The 22012-nt window shown below is 62.4% G+C and overlaps 2 protein-coding genes across 2 annotated transcripts in view; one reads left to right on the plus strand and one right to left on the minus strand.

The window, feature by feature from the left end:
- Window positions 1-122: 122 nt before the first annotated feature.
- On the plus strand, window positions 123-11672 carry ADCK5 (aarF domain containing kinase 5). Its single transcript, XM_068161105.1, has 15 exons — window positions 123-165; window positions 1524-1580; window positions 2056-2199; window positions 2403-2478; window positions 4101-4301; window positions 4937-5077; window positions 6138-6251; window positions 6839-6970; window positions 7243-7326; window positions 7869-7950; window positions 8072-8150; window positions 8665-8756; window positions 9615-9867; window positions 10748-10864; window positions 11393-11672. Exons 3-15 carry the CDS (start codon window positions 2129-2131, stop codon window positions 11496-11498), a joined length of 1548 nt encoding a protein of 515 aa, XP_068017206.1. The 5' UTR covers window positions 123-165; window positions 1524-1580; window positions 2056-2128; the 3' UTR covers window positions 11499-11672.
- The window catches only part of CPSF1 (cleavage and polyadenylation specific factor 1), a 30390-nt gene continuing 20046 nt past the window's right edge, over window positions 11669-22012 (minus strand). Inside the window, exons 28-39 of the mRNA XM_068161106.1 lie at window positions 19441-19557; window positions 19262-19352; window positions 18674-18758; window positions 18440-18581; window positions 17170-17322; window positions 15875-16051; window positions 15490-15556; window positions 15002-15049; window positions 14297-14449; window positions 13568-13697; window positions 12456-12594; window positions 11669-11820 (exon numbers count right to left, since the gene is read on the minus strand). Coding sequence (XP_068017207.1) covers window positions 11773-11820; window positions 12456-12594; window positions 13568-13697; window positions 14297-14449; window positions 15002-15049; window positions 15490-15556; window positions 15875-16051; window positions 17170-17322; window positions 18440-18581; window positions 18674-18758; window positions 19262-19352; window positions 19441-19557 — 1350 coding nt within the window. The 3' untranslated portion in view covers window positions 11669-11772. The remainder of the gene's footprint in view (window positions 11821-12455; window positions 12595-13567; window positions 13698-14296; window positions 14450-15001; window positions 15050-15489; window positions 15557-15874; window positions 16052-17169; window positions 17323-18439; window positions 18582-18673; window positions 18759-19261; window positions 19353-19440; window positions 19558-22012) is intronic.

A 22012-nucleotide genomic window follows, 5' to 3' on the forward strand; every position in this document is an offset into this window, starting at 1 on the left:
TCTGCCCACCCGCACTCGCAGCCAATCAGAGGTCAGCAGAGGCGTGGGTTGGCTTGGCCACGCCCTCCAATCCGAACGGGCCAACCAGAGGTGAGCGGGGTGTGGCTCAAGGTCCCCATTCGGGACCCGGCGGAAAGAGCCGAGGCCATGGGGCTGCGCCGGGCGGTGAGGGGGGGGGCGGCTTCCCCGGGACCCTGCGAACCCTACCCAAAATGGGACCCCTGCCAAAGACCGAGACCCAACCCCCCGGGACTCCTCTTAGGGCTGGGACCCCCCGTCAGAACCCCCTAAAACTTCCCGGGACCCCCCCCAATGCTCCCTCCCCTGTGATCTCCTCTGGCCACGCCCCCTCTAGGACCCTCCTCGGGACCTCCCCCAACTTGGGACCCCCCACCCAAGGACCGAGACTCCCTCTAGGACCCTTCCCCAGGGCGGGAGTTCCCCCGAAGACGCCCCAAAACTTCTCGGGACCCCCCAAAACTCCTCCCCCCTGCGACCTCCCCGACCACGCCCCCTGTGGGATTCCCGCCCAAGGATCGAGGCCCCCTCCGGAACCCCCTACCCTAATTTGGAAGTTCCCCGGGGACCCCCTGTCCCATTCGCTCTCCTTAGCACTCTCCCGAGACTCTCTCCCGGGAGCACCCCAGGGCTGGGACCCCCCCCCAGTAACTCTCCCCACAACTCCCCAAAACTTCCTAGGGCGCCCCCAGCTCCACCCCAGGGACCCCCCGCGGACTCCCCCTCCAAATTATCCCCCCGACCCCAGAGGACCGAGACCCCAAACTCGGGATTCACTTGACCCATTGACCCGCCCCGCCCCTAACCGAACATCCCACCCCCCCGAAATCTACCCGCCCCCCCCGACCTCCATCCACCCCCCAAAAATGGGACTCCCCCAAATATGGGACCCCCGCCAGCCCCCCCCGGCTTTGGGACACCCTTCCCCATGATGCCCCCAAGATAACCCCTCGGGCCCCGCCCTGTGACCCCTTTTTGGCTCCTCCTCTTCTGATGTCATGACCCGCTTGGCCCCTCCCCCATCCCTATTGGCTCCACCCTCTGAAAGACCCCAGCCCAGGTTCCTCATTGGCCATGACCTTTGACAAGCCCCCCCCCATTGACTCCACGCACCCTCCCCCGCCCCCTCACTGGCCCCACCCCCTTAGCCCCATTGGCCACAGCCCTCAATGACCCTGCCTCCTGGATCCCCATTGGCTACAACCCTCAATTGATCCGCCCCTTTAATGGCTCCACCCACTAGGTCCCATTGGCTATGGCTCTGAATAACCCCACCCCCTGGATCCCTATTGGCCCCACTAAGCCATGGCTCCCCCCTCACCCCCCCCAACTACATGACCTCCCCTGACCCCACCCCCTCCAAACCTCATGACCCCTCCTTGAATCCTCCACCTCCCATTGGCCACGCCCCTCCCCTTTTAGCTCCACCCTTAGTGCCCCACCCTGGGTGGAGAGTTTGGGGTGTAGGACCCCCTGTGACCCTTCACCCCCCCCGCTCCCCCCAGGTCCAGTTTTGCCGCTGCCCCCCCCCAACTGTGGAGACCCCCTGGGAGGGGACCCCGGTGATGTGGGGCTGGGGCTGTGGGGCTGGGGAGGGATCTGTGGGGCTCGGGGGGCCTATGGGGCTGGGAGGGTATCTGTGGGGCTGGATCTATGGGGCTAGGAGGGATCAGTGGGGCAGAATCTGTGGTGCCTCGGGGGGAACTATGGGGCTCGATCTCTGGGGCTAGATTCATGGGGCTAGGGAGGGACAAATGGGGCTGGAGCTATGGGGCTTGGGGGTTATCAATGAGGATGGAGCTGTGGGGCTGGGGAGGGACCTATGGGGTTGGATCTTTGGGGCTAGGGGTGTATCTATGGGGCTGGAGGGGATGTGTGGGGCTTGGGGGCTATGAGGCTGGAACTATGGGGCTGGAGGTGGTTCTGTGGGTCCCAGGAGGGGATTCTTTAGGGCAGAGGGTGGGATGTGGGGCAATATGTGGGGCAGGGGTGGCTCTATGGGTCCCAACCTTCAACTCCTTTCCCTGTGCCCCACAGGAGGCCACTTGTGGGGCTGGTGCGCCCCACACTCGTGGGGCTGGGGCTGGGGCTGCCCCTGGCCGGGGGCTGGATGCTGACGACCGAGACCCCTGAGAGCCGGCGGCTGCGGCTGCTGCTGGAGGGGGCTGGGCGCTTCCTCAGGTGTGGGGCAGGGCTGGGCAGGGGCTGGCTGTGTGCTGAGCTGGGGTGGGATGGGGGGCAGGCCTGGGGTGGGGCAGGTGTGGGTCATGCCATGGGGTAGATGGGGGCTGATGTGGAGCAGAGTATGGAGCAAATGTGGGGGGCAGGGTGTGGGGCAGGTGTGGGTCCCACTGTGGGGCTGAGCCCCCCAAGTGCCTCTGCAGGTCCTTGGCCGTGGGGCTGCAGATCTCCCTGGACTATTGGTGGACTCTGAACGTGGAGCTGCGAGGGGTGGACGAGGTGAGGACCTGTGGGGCAGGGATATGTGGGGCTGGAGACACTTGGGGTCCTTGGTGGCTTCTTCAGGGTCTCAGCGACCACTTGAGGGCCTTGAGGAACCTTCTCTTGAGGATCTTGTTGACCTCTTGAGGGTTCTGGTGGCCACCCGAGGACCTTGGTGGCCATTTTGGGCCTCCTTTGCCATTGAGGACCTTGGTGACCTCCTGAGGCCATTGAAAGTCTTGGTGGCCACTTCAGGGCTCTGGTGACCCTTGGGGATCTTGGTGGCTATGGAAAGCCTTGGTGACCTCCTGAGGGTCTCAATAACCACTTGAGAGCCTCATTGGCCATTGAGGGGCTTATTGATCTCTTGAGGGGCTTGGTGAGCCCTCAAACATCTCAGTGACCTCTTGAGAGCCTCATTGGCCATTGAGGGTCTTGTTGGCCTCTTGAAGATCTTGGTGACCCTCTGAGGGTCTCAGTGACCTCTTGAGAGCCTCATTGGCCATTGAGGGTCTTGTTGGCCTCTTGAAGATCTTGGTGACCTTTTGAGGGTCTTGGTGACCTCTTGAGAGCCTCAGTGGCCATTGAGGTTCTTGTTGGCCTCTTGAAGATCTTGGTGACCCTCTGAGGGTCTCAGTGACCTCTTGAGAGCCTCATTGGCCATTGAGGGTCTTGTTGGCCTCTTGAAGATCTTGGTGACCCTCTGAGGGTCTCAGTGACCTCTTGAGAGCCTCATTGGCCACTGAGGGTCTTGTTGGCCTCTTGAAGATCTTGGTGACCTTTTGAGGGTCTTGGTGACCTTCTGAGGGTCTCAGTGCCCTCTTGAGAGCCTCATTGGCCACTGAGGGTCTTGTTGGCCTCTTGAAGATCTTGGTGACCTTTTGAGAGTCTTGGTGACCTTTTGAGGGTCTCAGTGACCTCTTGGGATCCTCATTGGCCATTGAGGGTCTTGTTGGCCTCTTGAAGATCTTGGTGACCTTTTGAGGGTCTTGGTGACCTTTTGAGGGTCTCAGTGACCTCTTGGGATCCTCATTGGCCATTGAGGGTCTTGTTGGCCTCTTGAAGATCTTGGTGACCTTTTGAGGGTCTTGGTGACCTTTTGAGGGTCTCAGTGACCTCTTGAGAGCCTCATTGGCCATTGAGGGTCTTGTTGGCCTCTTGAAGATCTTGGTGACCTTTTGAGGGTCTTGGTGACCTTTTGAGGGTCTCAGTGACTTCTTGAGAGCCTCAGTGGCCCTTGAGGTTCTTGTTGGCCTCTTGAAGATCTTGGTGACCTTTTGAGGGTCTTGGTGACCTTTTGAGGGTCTCAGTGACCTCTTGAGAGCCTCATTGGCCATTGAGGTTCTTGTTGGCCTCTTGAAGATCTTGGTGACCTTTTGAGGGTCTTGGTGACCTTTTGAGGGTCTCAGTGACCTCTTGAGAGCCTCATTGGCCATTGAGGGTCTTGTTGGCCTCTTGAAGATCTTGGTGATCTCTTGAGGATCTCAATGACCTCTTGAGGATCTCGGTGGCCACTGAGGTTCTTGAGGGTCACTGAGGTGCCCAGCAGCCATTTGGTGGCCACATGGCCACTTGGGAGCCTCACTGACCTCTTTTTGTTCTTGGTGGCCACTGCTGCCCCCCTGTGTCCCCCCGGCCAGGAGAGCGCAGCCTTTGCAGCCACCATGTCGCGGTGCCACCGGCGCGGTGCCGAGCGGCTCCTGATGGGGGCGCTGCGCAACGGAGGCCTCTACATCAAGCTGGGCCAAGGGCTCTGCTCCTTCGGCCACATCCTGCCGCCGGAGTACGGGGCCACCCTGCAGAGCCTGGAGGACAAGGCCCTGCGCCAGGAGCACAGCGAGGTGAGGGCACAGCCGGCGCCGGGGGCCGCCAGGAGCTGGGGGCAGCGGGGAGGGAGGGGGCACCTCCAGATCCTAAGTGGCCTTTGTGTTCCTCACGTCCTTCACGTCCCTTGCCTGCTTCCTGCTGCTTCTCATCCTCCTCGTGCTCTTCATGGTGCTCCTCGTGTTCTTCTTCATGCTCCTCACGATGTTCCTCAGCTGCTCCTTGTCTCTCTTGCTCCTCGTGTCCTTGGTGGTGTTCTTCACGTCCCTCCTGTCCCTCCTGTCCCTCCTCTCCTTTCTGCTCTTCATGTCTTCGTTGTCCCCCTGGCCCTCACGATGTCCTCACACTGTTCCTTGTGCCCTCTGTGTTCCTCATGTTCTTCGCTGTCCCCCAGTGTCCCTCATGAGCTCTTCACTGTCCCAAACGTCCCCACAGTGTCTCAGTGTCTTCCGTGGCCCCATCATGTCCCCAGCTTGCCCATTTGTTCCTGGAGAGCTTTCAGTCCACCTTGTCCTCATGAGGTCCCTATGTCCTCCATCATGTCCCACCGTCCTCCACATCCCCAGTGCCCTCCACATCCCCACTGTCCGTGACGTCCCCACTGTCCGTGATGTCCCCATGATGTTGCCATGTTGTCCCCATGCTGTCCCAGGTTGACCGCCTCTTCCTGGAGGACTTCCAGACCACCCCAGCTGGACTCTTCCAACACTTTGACTACCAACCCTTGGCTGCTGCCAGCCTGGCCCAGGTCCATCGTGCCACCCTCCCTGATGGCACCCCGGTGGCCGTCAAGGTAGGGCCTGGGGAGGGGGACACAGCTGTCACGTGTCACCTAGGGACCACCTTGAGTCATCCCAGCCCCAGAGATCCCCCTTGGAACCCTCCTGAGGTCCTTCAAGGTCCAGGTTCTTCAGGGTCAGGCTCACCAGTAGGCCCCACCATGGCCATCAGGGTGGTACTGGGACACACACACCTGTCCCTTGTCACTTGGGGAACCCCCTGGGATACCAGGACCCCCTCACCGTGGGTCATCCCAACCTCAAAGACATCCCTCTTGGAACCCCCCTGAGATCCTTCAAGGTTCAGGTTCTTCAGGGTCCCATCCCAGTAACCTCCCAGATACCCTTCCAGGCCTCCCACCTCTTCCCAGTCCCCTCCCAAACCTCCTCCCAGTATCTCCCAATCCTCTCCCAGACCCTCCCAAACCTCCTGGTTCTTCCCAGTGCCTCCCAGTCACTCCCAGTCCTCTTGAGGTCCCTCACAATCCACTCACAAACCTCTTCTCAGTCCCTCTCAGGGGCTCCCAGTCTGTTCCAGTCTCCTCCCAGTCCCTCCCAAACCTGCTCTCAATCCCTGCCAGTGGCTCCCAGTCCCCCTCAGTGGCTCCCAGTCCATCCCAGTCTCTTCCTAGTCCCCTCCCAGACCCTTCCAACCCTCCTCTCAGTCACCCCCAGTGGCTCCCACTCCTTCCCAGTCCCCTCCCAAACCTCAATCCCCCCCCGAGTCCCTCCCAGTCCACCCCAGTCTCTTCCCAGTCCCCTCAATCCCTCCCAAACATCCTCTCAGTCGCCCCCCAGTGGCTCCCAGTCACTCCAAGTCCTGTCCAAAGCTCCTCCTCGTGGCTCCTACTCAATCCCAGTCCATCCCAGTCCCTTCCAAACCTTCTCTCAACTACCCCCGCGGTGGCTCCCAGTCCCTCCCAAGCCTCAGTCCCCCCACCGGTTGCTCCCAGTCCCTCCCAGTTTCTTCCCAGTCCCTCCCAAACCTCCCACCCGTGGCTCCCAGTGCTCCCCAGCGCCGCTGCCTGTCCCTGCCAGCCCTGCAGCCTGCCCCAGTGCCCCCCTGTGCTGCAGGTGCAGTACCTGGACCTCCGGGAGCGCTTCCACGGGGACATCCGGACGCTGGAGCTGCTGCTGCGGCTGGTGGGGGCCCTGCACCCTGCCTTCGGCCTGGGCTGGGTGCTGCAGGTGACAGTGGGGACAGGGCACCCCCCCGGGCACCCACACCCCCCGGGCACCCCCTTCTCATCTCCTCTCACCCTCTGCACTCCTCCTGGCGCCCCTGGGCTGGGTGCTGCCGGTGGCATCCATGGGTGCTGCTGGGATGCCCTGACCCTGTTCTCTTGTCACCCTCTGTCATCTCCTTGTCACCCTCTGTTCCCTTCTGTCACCTCTTTGTCACCTCCTCATCACCACCTTCTCACCTCCTGTCACCCTTTTCCCCTGTGCTGGGTACTGCTGGTGGCACCCACAGGTGACAGGGGGACACCCTGACCATGTCACCTCCTGTCACCTCCTGCTACTTGTTCTCCTCTTGTCACGCTGTCGCCTTCTGTCACCCTCTGTCCCTTTCTTGTCACCCCTTTGCCACATTCTTTACCCCTTTGTCACCTCCTGTCACCCTTCCCTCCCACACTGGATGCTGCAGGTGGCCTCCGTGGGTGCCTGTCGCCCTCTTGCCACCTTCTGTTCCCCCCTCGTCACCTCCTGTCGCCCTTTGGCCCTGTGCTGGGTGCCACGGGCACGGCTGAGGCTGTGCCCTGCTGTCCCCACAGGAGCTGAAGGGGACACTGGCACAGGAGCTGGACTTTGAGCAGGAGGGGCTGAACGCTGAGCGCTGTGCCAGGGACCTCAGCCACTGCCACTTCCTGGTGGTGCCACGAGTCCACTGGGACAGGAGCAGCAAGGTGGGCACTGGGCACACTGGGAGGCACTGTGTCCCTGCTACCCTCTCCCACTGTCCCCACCGTGCCCCCAGCATCTTCATTAGCCCAAGGTCCCAAGTGTCCCCAATGCCCCCACCACACCCTAAGTGTCCCCAGGATGTCCCCATTGTCCCCACAATGGGCCAAGAGCTCCAGTCCCCCAGTCCCCACGGTATTCTTAATGGCCCCACGATGGCCACACCATGGCCCCACGATGGCCACACCATGGCCTCATGTCCCCTGGCTGTCCCCAGCGGGTCCTGACGTCGGATTTCTGCGAGGGCTGCAAGATCACCAACGTGGAGGGGCTCCGGCAGCAGGGGCTGCGCCTGCAGGACGTCAGTGACACACCCGGGGGGGCTAGGGGGAGGTCCCAGTGGCTTTGGAGGGGGTCTTGAGGAGTCGGGGGGGGTTCCCAGTGGCGTTGCGGGGGGGAGTTCCTGAGGTGTCTCAGGGGTCCCAGTGGCTTTGGGAGGGGTCTTGAGGAGTCGAGGCAGGGTTCCCAGTGGCGTTGGAGGGGGGGGGGGTCCTGAGGAGTCTGGGGGGAAGGGGTTGGCAGTGGCTTTGGGGAAGGGGTCCTGAGGGGTCTCAGGGGGTCCCCCGTGGCTTTGGGGGGGTCCTGAGGGAGGGCTCCTGGGGTGGGATGGGAAGTCCAAGGTCTGGTTTGTCCCAGTGGTTTCAATGGGGGTAGTGAAGGCGGGGGGGGGTGGCCCGAAGAGGTTTGGGGGAGAGGGGGTCTGAGGAATCTGAGGGGGTCTTAAATGATTTGAGGGGGGGTTAAATAATTCGGGGGGGGGGGGGGCAGAGGGGTCCTGAATAATTTGGGGAGTGTCTTGAATAATGGGGGGGTGTCCCAGCCGCGTTCCTGCCCCCCCCCCAGGCTGCAGAGAAGCTGATCAGAGTCTTCGCCGAGCAGATCTTCTACACCGGCTTCATCCACGCCGACCCCCACCCCGGGAATGGTACCTTTAGGGGTGGGGGGACCCCCAAAAATAAAGGAAGGGGTGCTTCTAATAATGGGGAAGGGTGTGGGGGGGGTGTCCTTGCAGTGGTTTAACTCCCCCCCACTCCCCCCCCACCCAGTGCTGGTGAGAAGAGGCCCTGATGGCAAAGCCCAGCTGGTGCTGCTGGACCATGGCCTGTACGAGGAGCTGAGCGAGAGGTGGGGGCTGCAAAAGGGGGGGGTGGGGGGCCCTCAAAAATGGGGAGGGGCTCGAAACATGGGAGCTCAAAATAGAGGTGGGGGGAAGGGGCCTTAAAACTGGGGGGTGGAGCATTAAAGTGGAAAGGGGTCCCTTAAAATAGGGCTGGGCGAGGGTTAGAAGTGGGGCTGAGGGGGGATAAAATAAGGGGGGGGACCCAAAAATGCGGGGGGGGGGCTTAAAACAGGGTGGGGCTTCAAATTGAGGGGGGGCTTCAAATGGGGAGGGGGGGTTGGCTAAGATAGGGTTGGGGAATTCAAACTGGGGGAGGCTTTTGGGGGGATCTTCAGGGTGGAGAGGTTCCTGGGGGGTTCCTGGGGCTCAGAGGTTCTTGGGGGGGTCCTTTTGGGAGGGGCTGTTTTGGGGCTCAGAGGTTCTTGGGGGGGGTCCTTTTGGGAGGGGCTGTTTTGGGGAGAGTCTTTGGGGCTCTTCTGGGGGGGGTCTGAGCTGTGTGTCTCCCCCCCCCGGCCCCAGGGACCGCCTGTCCCTGTGCCAGCTCTGGAGAGCAATTATCCTGCGCGACCACAAGGCCATGAGGCAGCGCTCGGCCGAGCTGGGGGTCAAGGGTGAGCAACCCCCTCGCCCCCCCGCCCCACCCTTCAGCCTCTCCTTCAGTCTCACCTTATTCATCCTCCAGCTTCTTCTTCAGCTTCATCCTCACCTTCACCTTCTTCTTCATCATCTTAATTTTCACCTTCTTCATCATCTTCTTCTTCCTTCTGACCCTGACCACCTCACCTTGACCTTCAGCCCCTCCCTGAGGTGCTGCAAGCCCAAACCTTTGAGGTTCTCCAAGCCCTGGACCTTCATCCTCAGGGTTCTGTGTTCTCCTTCAGTATTCTCCAATCCTTGACCCCTTGAGGCTCTGTAGAGCCTTGACCCTTTGGGGTGCTACAAGCCTTGGCCTTGATTTTTGAGGTTCTCCACCCCTTGACCATCCTTGAGGTGCTACAACTCTTGGCCTCATTCCTTGGCCTTCCATCAAGGTTCTCCAACCTTAACCCTTAAGGTGCTACCACCCTTGACCTTGACCCTTGAGGTGCTTCACCCCAAACTATGACTCCTTGAGGTTCTCCAGCCCTTGGCCTTCATCTTTGAGGTTCTCTGACCCTCGCTGCTCATTGAGGTTCTCCAACCTTGACCCCTCAGTGTGCCATGGCCTCAACCAAGGCTCTCCAGCCCTTGTCATTCACCCTTGAGGTGCTTCACCCCCAACCTTGACCCCTCAGTGTGCCATGGCCTCCACCAAGGTTCTCAAGCCCTTGTCATTCATCCTTGAGGTGCTTCACCCCTGAACCTTGACCCTGTTATGGCCTCCAGCAGGGTTCTCCACCCATCAGCCTTGCCCCCTTGGGGTGCTTCCCCCCTTTCCTTCTCCCCACCCCGTGGTGCTCCTGCCCCTCACTGTGTCGCGCTGCCGGCAGACTACTTCCTGTTCTGCGAGATCCTGCTGCAGCGGCCGCTGGGCCCCGGCCCCTGGACCTTGGCCAACGTGCTGACGAAGGCAGAGAGGGCCTACATGCAGGAGATGGTGGCCCAGCGCTTCGAGAAGGTGGTGGAGATCCTGAGGGCCCTGCCCCGGCCCATGCTGCTGGTCTTCCGCAACCTCAACACCGTGAGGAGCATCAATGCCGCCCTGGGCGCCCCTGTGGACCGATACTTCCTGATGGCCAAGAGGTGAGGCCCTGGGGGGGCAGCAGAGGGTTGGGCTGGGGCTCAGCTGTGGGACCGTGGGGTGGGGAGAGGGAGGAGGTCATGGAAGCATCAGGGGATTGGAGCATGGAAGGGTGGGACCCAGGAACCGTGAGACCAGGGCACCCTGGCACCATGAGAGCGTGGAGTCATGGCACCATGGGGTGGTGGCACCATGGGATGGTGGCACCATGGAGTCATGGCACCATGGGATGGTGGCACCATGGGATGATGGGACCAAGGAGCCATGAGATCATGCAGCCATGGAGTCATGGCACCATGGGATGATGGGATCAAGGAGCCATGAGATCATGCAGCCATGGAGTCATGGCACCATGGGATGATGGCACCATGGGATGGTGGGACCAAGGAGCCATGAGATCATGCAGCCATGGAGTCATGGCACCATGGGTTGGTGGCACTATGGGATGATGGGATCAAGGAGCCATGAGGTCATGCAGCCATGGAGTCATGGCACCATGGGATGATGGAGTCACAGCAACATGGAACCAGATCATGGAACCATCCAATCATGGAAGCTTGGCAACGTGAGATCATGGGAGTCATGGAACCATGGGATATGTGGATCAGGGAAGAATGGGATTGTGTTCCATGGAGTCATGGAACCAAGGAACCATGAGATCCTGGGATGATGGAGCCATGGGATGATGGAGCCATCAACTCATGGAACTGCGGCCCCAAGAGATCATGGGAGGTGATGGACCCATGGGATCAAGCCCTCCAGCCCCAGCTTGGTGTCATCTCCAAAGTGCCTGAGGGGTGCTGGATCTGGGGAGGCAGTGGGGTGGGGGCTTTGGGGTGTCCCCAGGCTGTGCCCCCCCAGCTCCTGGTTCTGTCCCCCCAGCGCTGTGAGGAGCTGGAGCAGGCTGAGAGGGGAGAAGGTGAGCGGAGTCCGCGGCAGCAGCTTCTGCTGCTGGCTCAGGGTGACCTGGGAGAGCCTCAAGTTCGAGGTGGCCCTAAGGTGAGGGACGAGGCAGAGCGGGGATGGGGACAGGGGGAGGAAGGCTGATGACGATGATGATGGTTCAAGGTGGCCCAGGAGAACCTCAAGTTGGAGGCAGCCAGAAGCTGAGGGATGGAGTTTGATGATGATGATGATGATGGGAAGCTGGGGCTGGGGAGAAGATGATGATGATGATGAGAGGGGATGATAGAGGGTGATGATGAAGATGAGGGTGGTGATGCTGATGAGGGGGTTGATGAGAACAATGATGGGGTGATGAAGATGATGAAGATGGGTGGTGATGACAATGATGAAGATGAGGGTGATGATGATGATGATAGGGATGATGGAGATGAGGGTGTTGGGGATGATGATGATGATGGAGCTGAGGATGGTGCTGCTGATGAAGATGATGCTGATGCTGGGTGATGCCAATGCCCATGCCAGGGGTGGGACCTGAGGATGGGGAGGGGCTGGTGGGGGGTGATGAAGCTGAAGGTGATGAAGCTGAAGGTGCTGAGGCTGAAGCTCTGCTGTCCCCCCCAGGCTGGACTCGCTGTCCCTGAAGGTCACCAGGTCCCTCCTGCGGTTCCTCTCCTCCTGGGGGCTGCTGCCCCACAGCGAGCAGCTCCAGCCCCTCCTGCAGGGCTAGCTGTGGGGGGGGGAGCTGGACCTACAGCCTGCCCCACAGCTGGCCCCTGCCCCACAACCACCTCCTGCCCCACCGCTGACCCCTGCCCACAACATCCTCCTGCTCCACTTCCTGCCCCACAACCACCCCCAGCCCCCCAATAAACCCCCAAGAAGTCCCAGCTCCAGGGGGGCATTTTTGACTCTTTCTTTATAAACTTGTGGGGCACAGGAAGGGGGTTGGGGGGCACTTGTGGGGCACAGGAAGAGGGTTGGGGGGCGCTTGGGGGGCAGCCTCAGAAGTGAGCTGTCACTCGGTCGATCTCCAGCAGGTCCTCCAGGATCTGGGGAGGGGAAAGGTGTCAGGGTGTGGGGGGGAGGAATGTGTGGGGCAGGAGGTGTGGGGCAGAGGAAGCCTGGACATGGATCTCTGGGGCACATCCCAGCCCCACACATCCCTGCCCCATATCCCATGCCCAAGTCCCTCCCAACCTCCTTGGCCAACATCCACCCCGAGATGTCCTCAGCTCTGCCCCACATCCAGCCCCACATTTCCCTGCCTCACAGCCCAGCCCTGTAAGCCTGCCCCACACCTCCCTGTCTGCCCCACACCTCCCTGTCCCATGGCCTGCTCCACAGCCCAGCCCCACAACTCCCAGCCCCATATCCCACACCCAACTCCATCCCAACCTCTTTGGCCGACTCCATGGCATCCACCCTGCGCTGTCCTCAGCCCTGCCCCACACCCAGCCCCACATTTCCCTGCCTCACAGCCCAGCCCTGTAGGCCTGCCCCACACCTCCCTGTCCCACGGCCTGCTCCACAGCCCAGCCCCACAGCTCCCAGCCCCACATCCCACACCCAACTCCATCCCAGCCTCCTCGGCCGACTGCCAGACCTTCACCTCCAGCCTCCTGCAGCCCTGTGCCCCCTCCCCTGCCCCACAGCCGGCAGCCCCACGGCTGGCAGCCCCACGTACGATGTCTGGGGTGGTGCCAATCTTCTTGGCCAGCTCCCCCCGCTCCATGGTGCTGAGGTAGAGGAACCTGCTCAGCAGCTCCCCGTCCAGCACGTTGCGCACCGCGTTCTGCAGCGTCCGGCGCTCCGCGTGCAGCAGCCTGCGGGCACGGCACGCACCGCTGGGGGCAGCCGGGGAGGGGGGACCCGGGGAGGGGGGACCCAGGGAGGGGGGGCGGGACCCACAGAGGCGGGGCAGGACCCACGGAGGCGGGGCAGGACCCAGGGAGGGGGGGCGGGACCCAGGGAGGGGGGGTGGGACCCAGAGGTGTGGGGCGGGAGCAAGAGATTCAGGGTGGAAGCCAGGGGTGTGGGGCAGGAACAAGGGCTATGGGGCAGGACCCAGGGATGTGGGGCAGGAGCTGCAGATACAGAGTGGGAGCCTGAGATATGGGGCAGGAGCCAGGGATGTGGTGTGGGACCCAGAGGTGTGGGGCAGGAGCAGTGGGAATGTGGCAGGACCCAGAGGTGTGGTGTGGGACCCAGAGGTGTGGGGCAGGACCTAGAGATGTGGTGTGGGACCCAGAGGTGTGGGGCAGGAGCAAGAGATGTGGGGTGGGAGCAAGAGATTCAGGGAGGGAGCCAGAGGTGTGGGGCAGGAGCAATAGGAATGGGGCAGGACCCAGGGATGTGGTGTGGGACCCAGAGGTGTGGGGCAGGAGCAAGAGATGTGGGGTGGGAGCAAGAGATTCAGGGAGGGAGCCAGGGGTGTGGGGCAGGAGCAATGGGAATGGGGCAGGACCCAGAGGTGTGGTGTGGGACCCAGAGGTGTGGGGCAGGAGCAATGGGAACGTGGCAGGCCCCAGAGGTGTGGGGCAGGAGCAGTGGGAGTGGGGCAGGCCCCAGAGGTGTGGGGCAGGAGCAGTGGGAGTGTGGCAGGCCCCAGAGGTGTGGGGCAGGAGCAGTGGGAGTGGGGCAGGCCCCAGAGAGAGCAGGGGGCAGCCAGCAGGTGCGGGGCAGGAGCCAGGGCTGTGGGGTGGGAGCCGGGAGGATGGGGCAGGAGGTAGGAACGGGAGGCAGGGGGCGCTGGGGGGGGCTGTGGGGCAGGAGGGGGGCAGGAGGGGGCAGGGGCACCTGAAGGCCCGCGGGTTGAGGCCTGCCAGCTGGGGCAGGGAGGTGCCCAGGGCGTTCTGCAGCATCAGCAGCCGGCGGTAGGTCTTCTCCGGCATCGGCAGCAGCAGCCCCAGGCCCCCGTCCAGGGTAGCTGGGGGGCAGGGAGAGCCATGGGGGGGGCAGGAGGGGAAAGAGGGGGTCAGGGGGAGTAGAATGAGGGGTTGGAAGGGGGGGGGGTCCAATTCCCGCCCCCCCCCCCCCTCAGATTTGGCTCGCTCCACCTCTGGCACCTCTGCAAAGTCTGGACTGACCACCCCCCCCCAAAGCCAGACCCCCACCCCCCAAAGCCAGACCCCCCCCCCTAAAGCCAGACCCCCCTGGAATCCCCAGAGGCCCCCCCCAGAACTTCCTCACCCCCCCAGATCTCCCTCCCCAGCACCCTTAGGACTCCCCAGCACCTCTCAAATGTTGGGTGCCCCCCTCAACCCCCCCAGACCCTCTTAAGCATTGGGGTGCCCCCCTCAAACCCCCCAGACCCTCTTAAGCATTGGGGTGTCCCCCTCAACCCCCCCAGACCCTCTTAAGCATTGGGGTGCCCCCCTCAACCCCCCCAGACCCTCTTAAGCATTGGGGTGCCCCCCTCAACCCCAACCCAGACCTCTCCTCCCTCTGAAATATTACCCCCCCCACCCTCCCCCCCCGAGGCTCCCCCCCTCCCGGGCCCCCCCCCCCCGCGGGGTGCCCCCTCACCGAACCAGCTGATGTGTTTGGCGTCCCAGGCGCTGACCCTGCGGGGCCCCTCGGCGCCGCCGCGGCAGGGAGTCCTCCAGAAGCTGAGCACCGCCGAGCCCAGGTGGAAGTCCGCCCGCCGCAGCAGCCGCAGCCCCCCCAGGCTCTCCTTGGCTGGGGGCACCCGGGGGGCACAGCTCAGCACCACGGGGGCGGCCCCCCGGCACCCACACCGCACCCAACGGCACCCAACGGCGCCCAACAGCACCCAACAGCGCCCAACAGCACCCAACGGTGCCCAACAGCACCCACACCGCACCCAACGGCGCCCAACAGCACCCAACGGTGCCCAACAGTGCCCACACCGCACCCAGTGGCACCCAACGGCACCCAACGGTGCCCAACAGCACCCAACGGTGCCCAACAGCACCCAACGGCGCCCAACGGCACCCAATGGTGCCCAACGGCGCCCAACGGCACCCAACGGCACCCAACGGCGCCCAACGGCACCCAACGGTGCCCAACAGCATCCTGTGGTACCCAATGGCACCCAACAGCACCCACACAGCAACCTATGGTACCCAGCTGGCACCCAACAGCATGCTATGGCACCTAGTCAACACCTACACAGCACCCAGCTGGCACAGAGGTGGCAGCCAGTGGTAGCTAAGAGCACCCTAGGGGCCCCAGCTGGCAGCAGCTGGCACCCCAGTGCCCAGCACTCACCCTCAGGCAGGTACATGTAGACCAGCAGGTTCCTGTCCCGGTCCGACACTGCGGGGAGAGAGCACACCAGTGCCACCAGTGCCACACCAGTGCCACACCATTGCCACCAGTGCCACACCAGTGCCACCAGTGCCACCAGCCCTGGGCAGGACAGAGCCATCCCTGTGCCACCCGGATGCCTTGGCCTCATCAAACACCATGGCCAGGAGCCCAACCTCCCACCAAGAGCTCCATGGCCCCACCGAGCCCCCAGTGACCCCACCATGACCCCACCAAGCCACCTAAGATCCCACCAAGCCCCCCATGACCTCACCAAGCCCCTCATGACCCCACCAAGCCCTCCTGACCTCACCAAGCCCCCCATGACCCCAAGCCCCCTAAGATCCCACCAAGTCCTCCATGACCCCACCAAGCCCCCTATGACCCTCAAAGCCACTCATGACCCCACCATGACCTCACCAGCCCCTCCAAGCCCCCCCTGAGCTCACCCAGGAAGCCCAGCTGGGTGCTGTCCACCATGAAGTCCACGCTGTAGACCTCCAAGGGCTTGGCGTCCTGCCGGGGGGCGGAGAGCGGAGCCCGAGGCTGAGGCCCAGCCCCTCGGCACACCCCGGGGCCCCTCCTCACCCCCCAGACCCCTCCTTACCCCCCAGGCCCCCTCCTCATCCCTCCTCACCCCCCAGGCCCCTCCTCACCCCCCGAGCCCCTCCTCTACCCCAGGGCCCCTCCTCACCCCCCCTGAGCCCCTCCTCACCCCCCTGGGGCCCCTCCTCACCCCTGAGCCCCTCCTCACTGCCCTGAGCCCCTCCTCACCCCCCTGGGGCCCCTCCTCACCCCCCCCCCAGCCCCTCCTCACCCCGGCCCCCTCCTCACCCTGCTGACGAGGGAGAGGGTCTTGCTCTCCTCCTGGTAGCGCAGCAGGGAGATGCTCTTCATGACGTCGGCGGCCAGGATGAAGTTCTTGACGCTGATCATCTGGTGGATGTAGAGCTGGGTGTCGATGAAGGCCATGCCCGTCAGCTCGTTGTCCTTCAGGCTCCACAGGAAGATCTGCAGGGCGCAGCAGCAGGGCCACAGAGGACACCTTCAGCACCACGCAGCTCCTCGAGGCCCTGGGGAACCCCCTGGTGGGTCCCCAAGCACCTGCATCCTCAAGACCCTGGTGGGTCCCCAAGACCTTGGTGGGTCCCCAAGATCTTGGTGGGTCCCCAAGCACCTGCATCCTCAAGACCCTGGTGGGTCCCCAAGACCCTGGGTGGGTCCCCAAGACCTTGGTGGGTCCCCAAGACCCTTGATCCTCAAGACCCTGGTGGGTCCCCAAGACCTTGGTGGGTACTCAAGACCCTGGTGGGTCCCCAAGACCTTGGTGGGTACTCAAGACCCTGGTGGGTCCCCAAGACCTTGGTGGGTCCCCAAGACCCTTGATCCTCAAGACCCTGGTGGGTCCCCAAGACTTTGGTGGGTACTCAAGACCCTTGATCGGTCCCCAAGACCTTGGTGGGTCCCCAAGCACCTGCATCCTCAAGACCCTGGTGGGTCCCCAAGACCCTGGGTGGGTCCCCAAGACCCTTGATCCTCAAGACCCTGGTGGGTCCCCAAGACCTTGGTGGGTACTCAAGACCCTTGATCGGTCCCCAAGACCTTGGTGGGTCCCCAAGACCCTGGATCCTCAAGACCCTGGTGGGTCCCCAAGACCTTGGTGGGTCCTCAAGTCACCTGGAACCAACCTTTGGTGGGCTCTACAAGACCTCCAAGCTCGCTCACTCAACTCCTGAGCCACACTGGTGGGGTCCCTGGCCCCCTTCCTTGGTGGCCCCTCAGCCCCTTGAGCATGCCCTTTGATGTCCCCTGACCCCCCTCCCAGGTTGTCCCTAAGCCCTTGGCCACCCCTCAACCCCCCTGGGACACCTTTTGGTGGCTCCTCAACCCTCTGAGGCCACCTTTGGGTGGCCCTTGCTCCCCTCCCAGGTTGTCCCCAAGGCCTCATTAAGGTCCTCAAGCCCTCAGTGGCAGCTCAGCCCCCGAGGAAGCATCACTTGGTGGGTCCCCAGCCCCTTGGGGACACCTCTGGGTGGCTTCCCAACCTCTTGGTGGCCCCTCAGCCCCTTGAGCACGCCCCTTGGCGTGCCTTGCCCCCCTGGCAGGCCGTCCCAGGGCCCTGCTGGCACCTTCTGGCCGATGGCAGACACCAGGTAGCCGTTGCAGTGGCACAGGGCTGTCACCGGCCCCTTCTGCTCCTTCTCGTAGAGCACCTTGAACTTGTTCTTGGTCAGGGGCTGCCCAGGCTCCGGCACCACCTCGATGATGTCCATGATCAGGATCTGGGGGGACACACATGGCAGCCTTCAAGCCACCTCCAGCCCTTCAGGTGGCTCCCAAGAGCCTCCAGGTGGCCTCGAGGTTCCTTGGTGGCCACCAAGACCTTTGGGTGGCCTCCAGACCCCTGGGTAAACCCAAGAGTCTCTCCTGGAGCCCTTGAGTGTCCTCCAGACCTTTGGGTGGCCTCCAAGATCCCTTGGGTTTTCACCAAGACCCCTGGGTGTCCCCCCAAGACCTCCTTGAGACCCCAACCCCCCCCCACCAACACACCCTAAAGTCCCTTGAGACCAACTCCAGGCCTTCTGGATGTCCCTCAAATCTCTTGCTCTCCCCTCCACACCTCTTGGAACCTACCTGAGATCCCTTAGGTGCCCCTCAGCACCCTCCTTATGGAACTGAAGACTCCTCCAGAACCCCTCTGAGATCCCCCAAGACCCCAAAAAAAACCTCTCTTGAGACCCCTTCAGGACCCCCTTGATGTCCTTCAAACCTTTGATCCCCCCTTCACTAGCTCCTAGAACCCACCTGAGCCCCCTTGGGTGCCTCCAAGACCTATCTGTGGAACCAAAGACTCCTCAACCCCCCTTTGAAACAACCCTTCCCCCCCTGCCAGGACCCTCAACACCCTCCCAAACCTCTCCTACAGTCCTTCAAACCTCCTTTGATCTCCTCCAACACACTGTGGAAGCCACCTGAGACCCCTTGGGTGCCTCCAAGACCTTCTCCTGGAACCAAAGTCTCCTCAAACCTCTCCAAACCACCCCCCCAGGACCCTCAACACCCTCCCAAACCTCTCCTACTGTCCTTCAAACCTCCTTTGATCTCCTCCAACGCCCTGTGGAAGCCACCTGAGACCCCTTGGGTGCCTCCAAGACCTTCCTCTGGAACCAAAGACTCCTCAAACCCCTCCAACCCCCCTTTGAAACAACATTTCCCCCTGCCCCAGGACCCTCAACACCCTCCCAAACCTCTCCTACTGTCCTTCAAACCTCCTTTGATCTCCTCCAACACCCTGTGGAAGCCACCCGAGACTCCTTGGGTGCCTCCAAGACCTTCTTCTGGAACCAAAGGCCCCCTCAACCCCTCCCAGAAGCCCTTTCCACGCCCCCCAGGACTGACCCTGCCTCTGCAGGTGACCTCCTCGCCCTGCATCAGGCAGGTGCCCACGGCCACGTAGCCCTTGAGGCCCGAGACGGTCTCCTCGCTCTTGAGGGACACAGTCTTCATGCAGGTGACGTGCTCCCACTCCTCCAGATCGATCCTGGCGGGGCACCAGGCACAGGGAGGGTCAGCAGGGATGGGAGACCCTCCCCCCAGAGGTGTTTTTGGGGGACAATCAGCTGGGGCTTTCACCTGGTGTTGGGGATGGTCTCCCAGCTGACCGGGGAGATGAGCTGGATGGAGAAGGCCTCCTGCTGAGGGGGGATGTAGCGGTCATCTGGGGGGGGACAGGGACAAAGAGGGTGAGGGGGGGAGGCAGGGGACAGGGAGGGGGGGTGTGGGGATTGAGGGGGACACTGGCCTTGGGGGTGGGGCAGGGTGGAGTCAGCAAGGGGACAGGGAAGAGGACAGGGGCAGGGTTGAAGGGGACATTGGACGTGGGGGGGATGACACGGGGGAGCTGTGACTCAAAAAGGGGTCTGGGGGTGGTCTGAGGGGACCCTTGGGGCACACAGGACTCAAAGTGGGGACAAAGAGCTTGGAGGCAGAGAGGGCTCAAAGAAGGGTGCAGGGGTGGTCGGGGGGGACCCTTCAGGCACACAGGGCTCAAAGCAGGGACAGAAAAGGGGACTAAGGCGGGGGGGAGAGAGAAAGGGAGAGGGAAGGGGAACAGAGAGGGGGGCAAACAACATGAAGAGGACAAAGAGGAGGACACAGAGGGGGACACAGCCGCGGGGGGCTGCCCTGTGGCGCCCCCTGGCGGCAGCGCGGCGCCCTGACCCCGGTCGATGCTCTCGAACTCCTTCTCCTCGCCGGTCATGCGCGGGATGCGGGTGCAGGGGTTGGTGCTGCTGGTGGCCACGGCGTACACCTCGGGGCGGGGAGGGGACACAGATGTCAGCCCCGGGCGGGGGCCAGGGGCCGGCCCCCAGGTCCCAGGCCGCGGCGGCCGGCGGTACCTTGGACTCCACGTGGTAGGCGACGTAGTGAGCGGTGCAGCGCAGGGGGATCTTGCGGACCGGCCACGGCGCGTCGTAGGACAGGTAGGCAGGGAGCACGCTGATCCGCAGCTCCCCCTGAGCGACCCCCACCCCCGGAATTGAATGGGGGCACCCCCGAATTCAAAAGAGACCCCCCACCCCCCCCAGATCCACACCCCCCCCCCCCCGAAGAACTCTTGAGAGCCACCCAAAGTGCTTCGGAGCTTCTCAACCCTTCCTGAGATGCCTCAAAAGCCACCTGGCAACCTCCCCAAAAACTCACCTCGGGGACCCCCCCCAGATTCCAAAGGGACTCCCCAGATACTCCCCCCCCCAGATTCCAAAGGGACTCCCCAGATACTCCCCCCCCAGATTCCAAAGGGACTCCCCAGATACTCCTCCCCCCCCAGATTCCAAAGGGACTCCCCAGATACTCCTCCCCCAGATTCCAAAGGGACTCCCCAGATACTCACCCCCCCCCCAGATTCCAAAGGGACTCCCCAGATACTCCCCCCCCCCCAGATTCCAAAGGGACTCCCCAGATACTCCCCCCCCCAGATTCCAAAGGGACTCCCCAGATTCTCCCCCCCCAACCCCCTAAAGCTCCTGGGAGCCCCCCCGAAGAACTTTGAGAGCCACCAAAAAGTCCTTTCAGAGCTTCTCAAAGCCTCCTGAAATGCCCCCCCCAGGTGTTTGCAAAACCCACCTGAGACACTCCCAAACTACCCCCCCCCCCCGAGGACTGCCCTAGCACACCTCCAAATTCAAGAGGGACCCCCCCCAGGGACTCCCCCTCAAACCCCCAAAGAACTTGGAGAGCCACCAAAGTCCTTTGGATCTTCTGAACCCCTCTTTGAGATGCCCCCAAAGCCACTTGGGACCCCTAAAATAATCCTGGACCCCCCCCAAAATTAACCTGGGACACCTCCCCCAGGGAGCCCCAAATTCAAAAGGGAACCCCCAAAGATTCTGGGATCCCCCCAAAGAACTTGGAGAGGGCTCAGAAGTCCATCAAAGCTCCTCAAACCACCCTGAGACACCCCCCCACACCCCCAAAATCCCCACTCATGCCCCCTGGCAGCCTCCAAACCCCCTCAGAACTCCCTCAAACCCACCCTGAAATCCCCCAGACCCCCTTTGGTTCCCCCAAAACCTCCCCAGGTGGGCTGCTGGGACCCCTTAAAAGCCCAGGGACCCCCCAGAAACCCTCTGGGACACCTTCAGGAAGCCTCTAGACCTCCTCTAACCACCCTGAGGACTCTCCCCCCCCCGACCCCCACTAAGCCCCCAGGGCACCCTGGAGAGCAGTAATGATAATAATAATAGACCAGGCTGGAAGAGACCTTCAAGGTCATCCTGTCCAACCCATCAGCCAATCCAGCCCACCCAAACAGCTACCCCATGGCACCAAGCACCCCATCAAGTCTCCTCCTGAACACCTCCAGGGATGGGGACTCCACCACCTCCCCAGGCAGCCCATTCCAATGGGCAATCACTCTCTCTGTGTAGAACTTCCTCCTAACCTCCAGCCTGAACCTCCCCTGGCACAGCCTGAGACTGTGTCCTCTTGTTCTGGTGCTGGCTGCCTGGGAGAAGAGACCAACCTCTGCCTGGCTACAGCCTCCCTTCAGGTAGTTGTAGACAGCAGTAAGGTCACCCCTGAGCCTCCTCCTCTCCAGGCTAAGCAACCCCAGCTCCCTCAGCCTCTCCTCACAGCGCTGTGTTCCAAGCCCCTCCCCAGCTTTGTTGTCCTTCTCTGGACACCTTCCAGCAAGTCAACCTCCTTCCTAACCTGAGGGGCCCAGAACTGGACACAGGACTCAAGGTGTGGCCTAACCAGTGCTGAGCACAGGGCAGAATGACCTCCCTGCTCCTGCTGGCCACACTGTTATCACAGTATCACAGTATCATTCAGGGTTGGAAGGGACCACAAGGATCATCCAGTTCCAACCCCCCTGCCATGGGCAGGGACACCCCACACTAGATCAGCCTGGCCAGAGCCTCAGCCAGCCTGGGCTTAAACACCTCCAGGGACAGGGCCTCAACCACCTCCCTGGACAACCCATTCCAGGGCTTCACCACTCTCATGGGGAAGAACTTCCTCCTCCCCTCCAGCCTGAATCTCCCCACCTCCAGCTTCATTCCATTCCCCCTAGTCCTATCTGTTCCTGCTGCAGGCCAGGATGCCATTGGCCCTCCTGGCTGCCTGGGCACACTGCAGGCTCATGTTCAGCCTACCATCAACCAGCACCCCCAGGTCCCTCTCTGCCTGGCTGCTCTCAGCCACTCTGACCCCAGCCTGTAGCACTGCCTGGGGTTGCTGTGGCCAATGTGCAGCACCTGGCACTTGGATGTGTTCAATCTCCTGCCCTTGGCCTCTGCCCATCTGCCCAGCCTGGCCAGGTCCCTCTGCAGAGCCTCTCTACCCTCCAGCAGATCAACTCCTGCCCCCAGCTTGGTGTCAGCTGCACATTCACTGCTGATGGACTCAATGCCCTCACCCAGATCATCAATGAAGATGTTAAAGAGCACAGGGCCCAGCACTGCTCCC

The sequence above is a fragment of the Melanerpes formicivorus genome, unplaced genomic scaffold (assembly GCF_026170545.1).
Source record: "Melanerpes formicivorus ecotype bairdi unplaced genomic scaffold, bMelFor1.0.p_v2 SCAF_56, whole genome shotgun sequence".
Lineage (NCBI taxonomy): Eukaryota > Metazoa > Chordata > Aves > Piciformes > Picidae > Melanerpes > Melanerpes formicivorus.

Coding starts and splice junctions, on each gene's coding strand:
- ADCK5 (XM_068161105.1), top strand. CDS start 2,129: ATGCTGACGACCGAGACCCCTGAGAGCCGGCGGCTGCGGCTGCTGCTG. Junction 2,200..2,402: donor GGGGCTGGGCGCTTCCTCAG/GTGTGGGGCAGG, acceptor GTGCCTCTGCAG/GTCCTTGGCCGTGGGGCTGC. Junction 4,302..4,936: donor TGCGCCAGGAGCACAGCGAG/GTGAGGGCACAG, acceptor ATGCTGTCCCAG/GTTGACCGCCTCTTCCTGGA.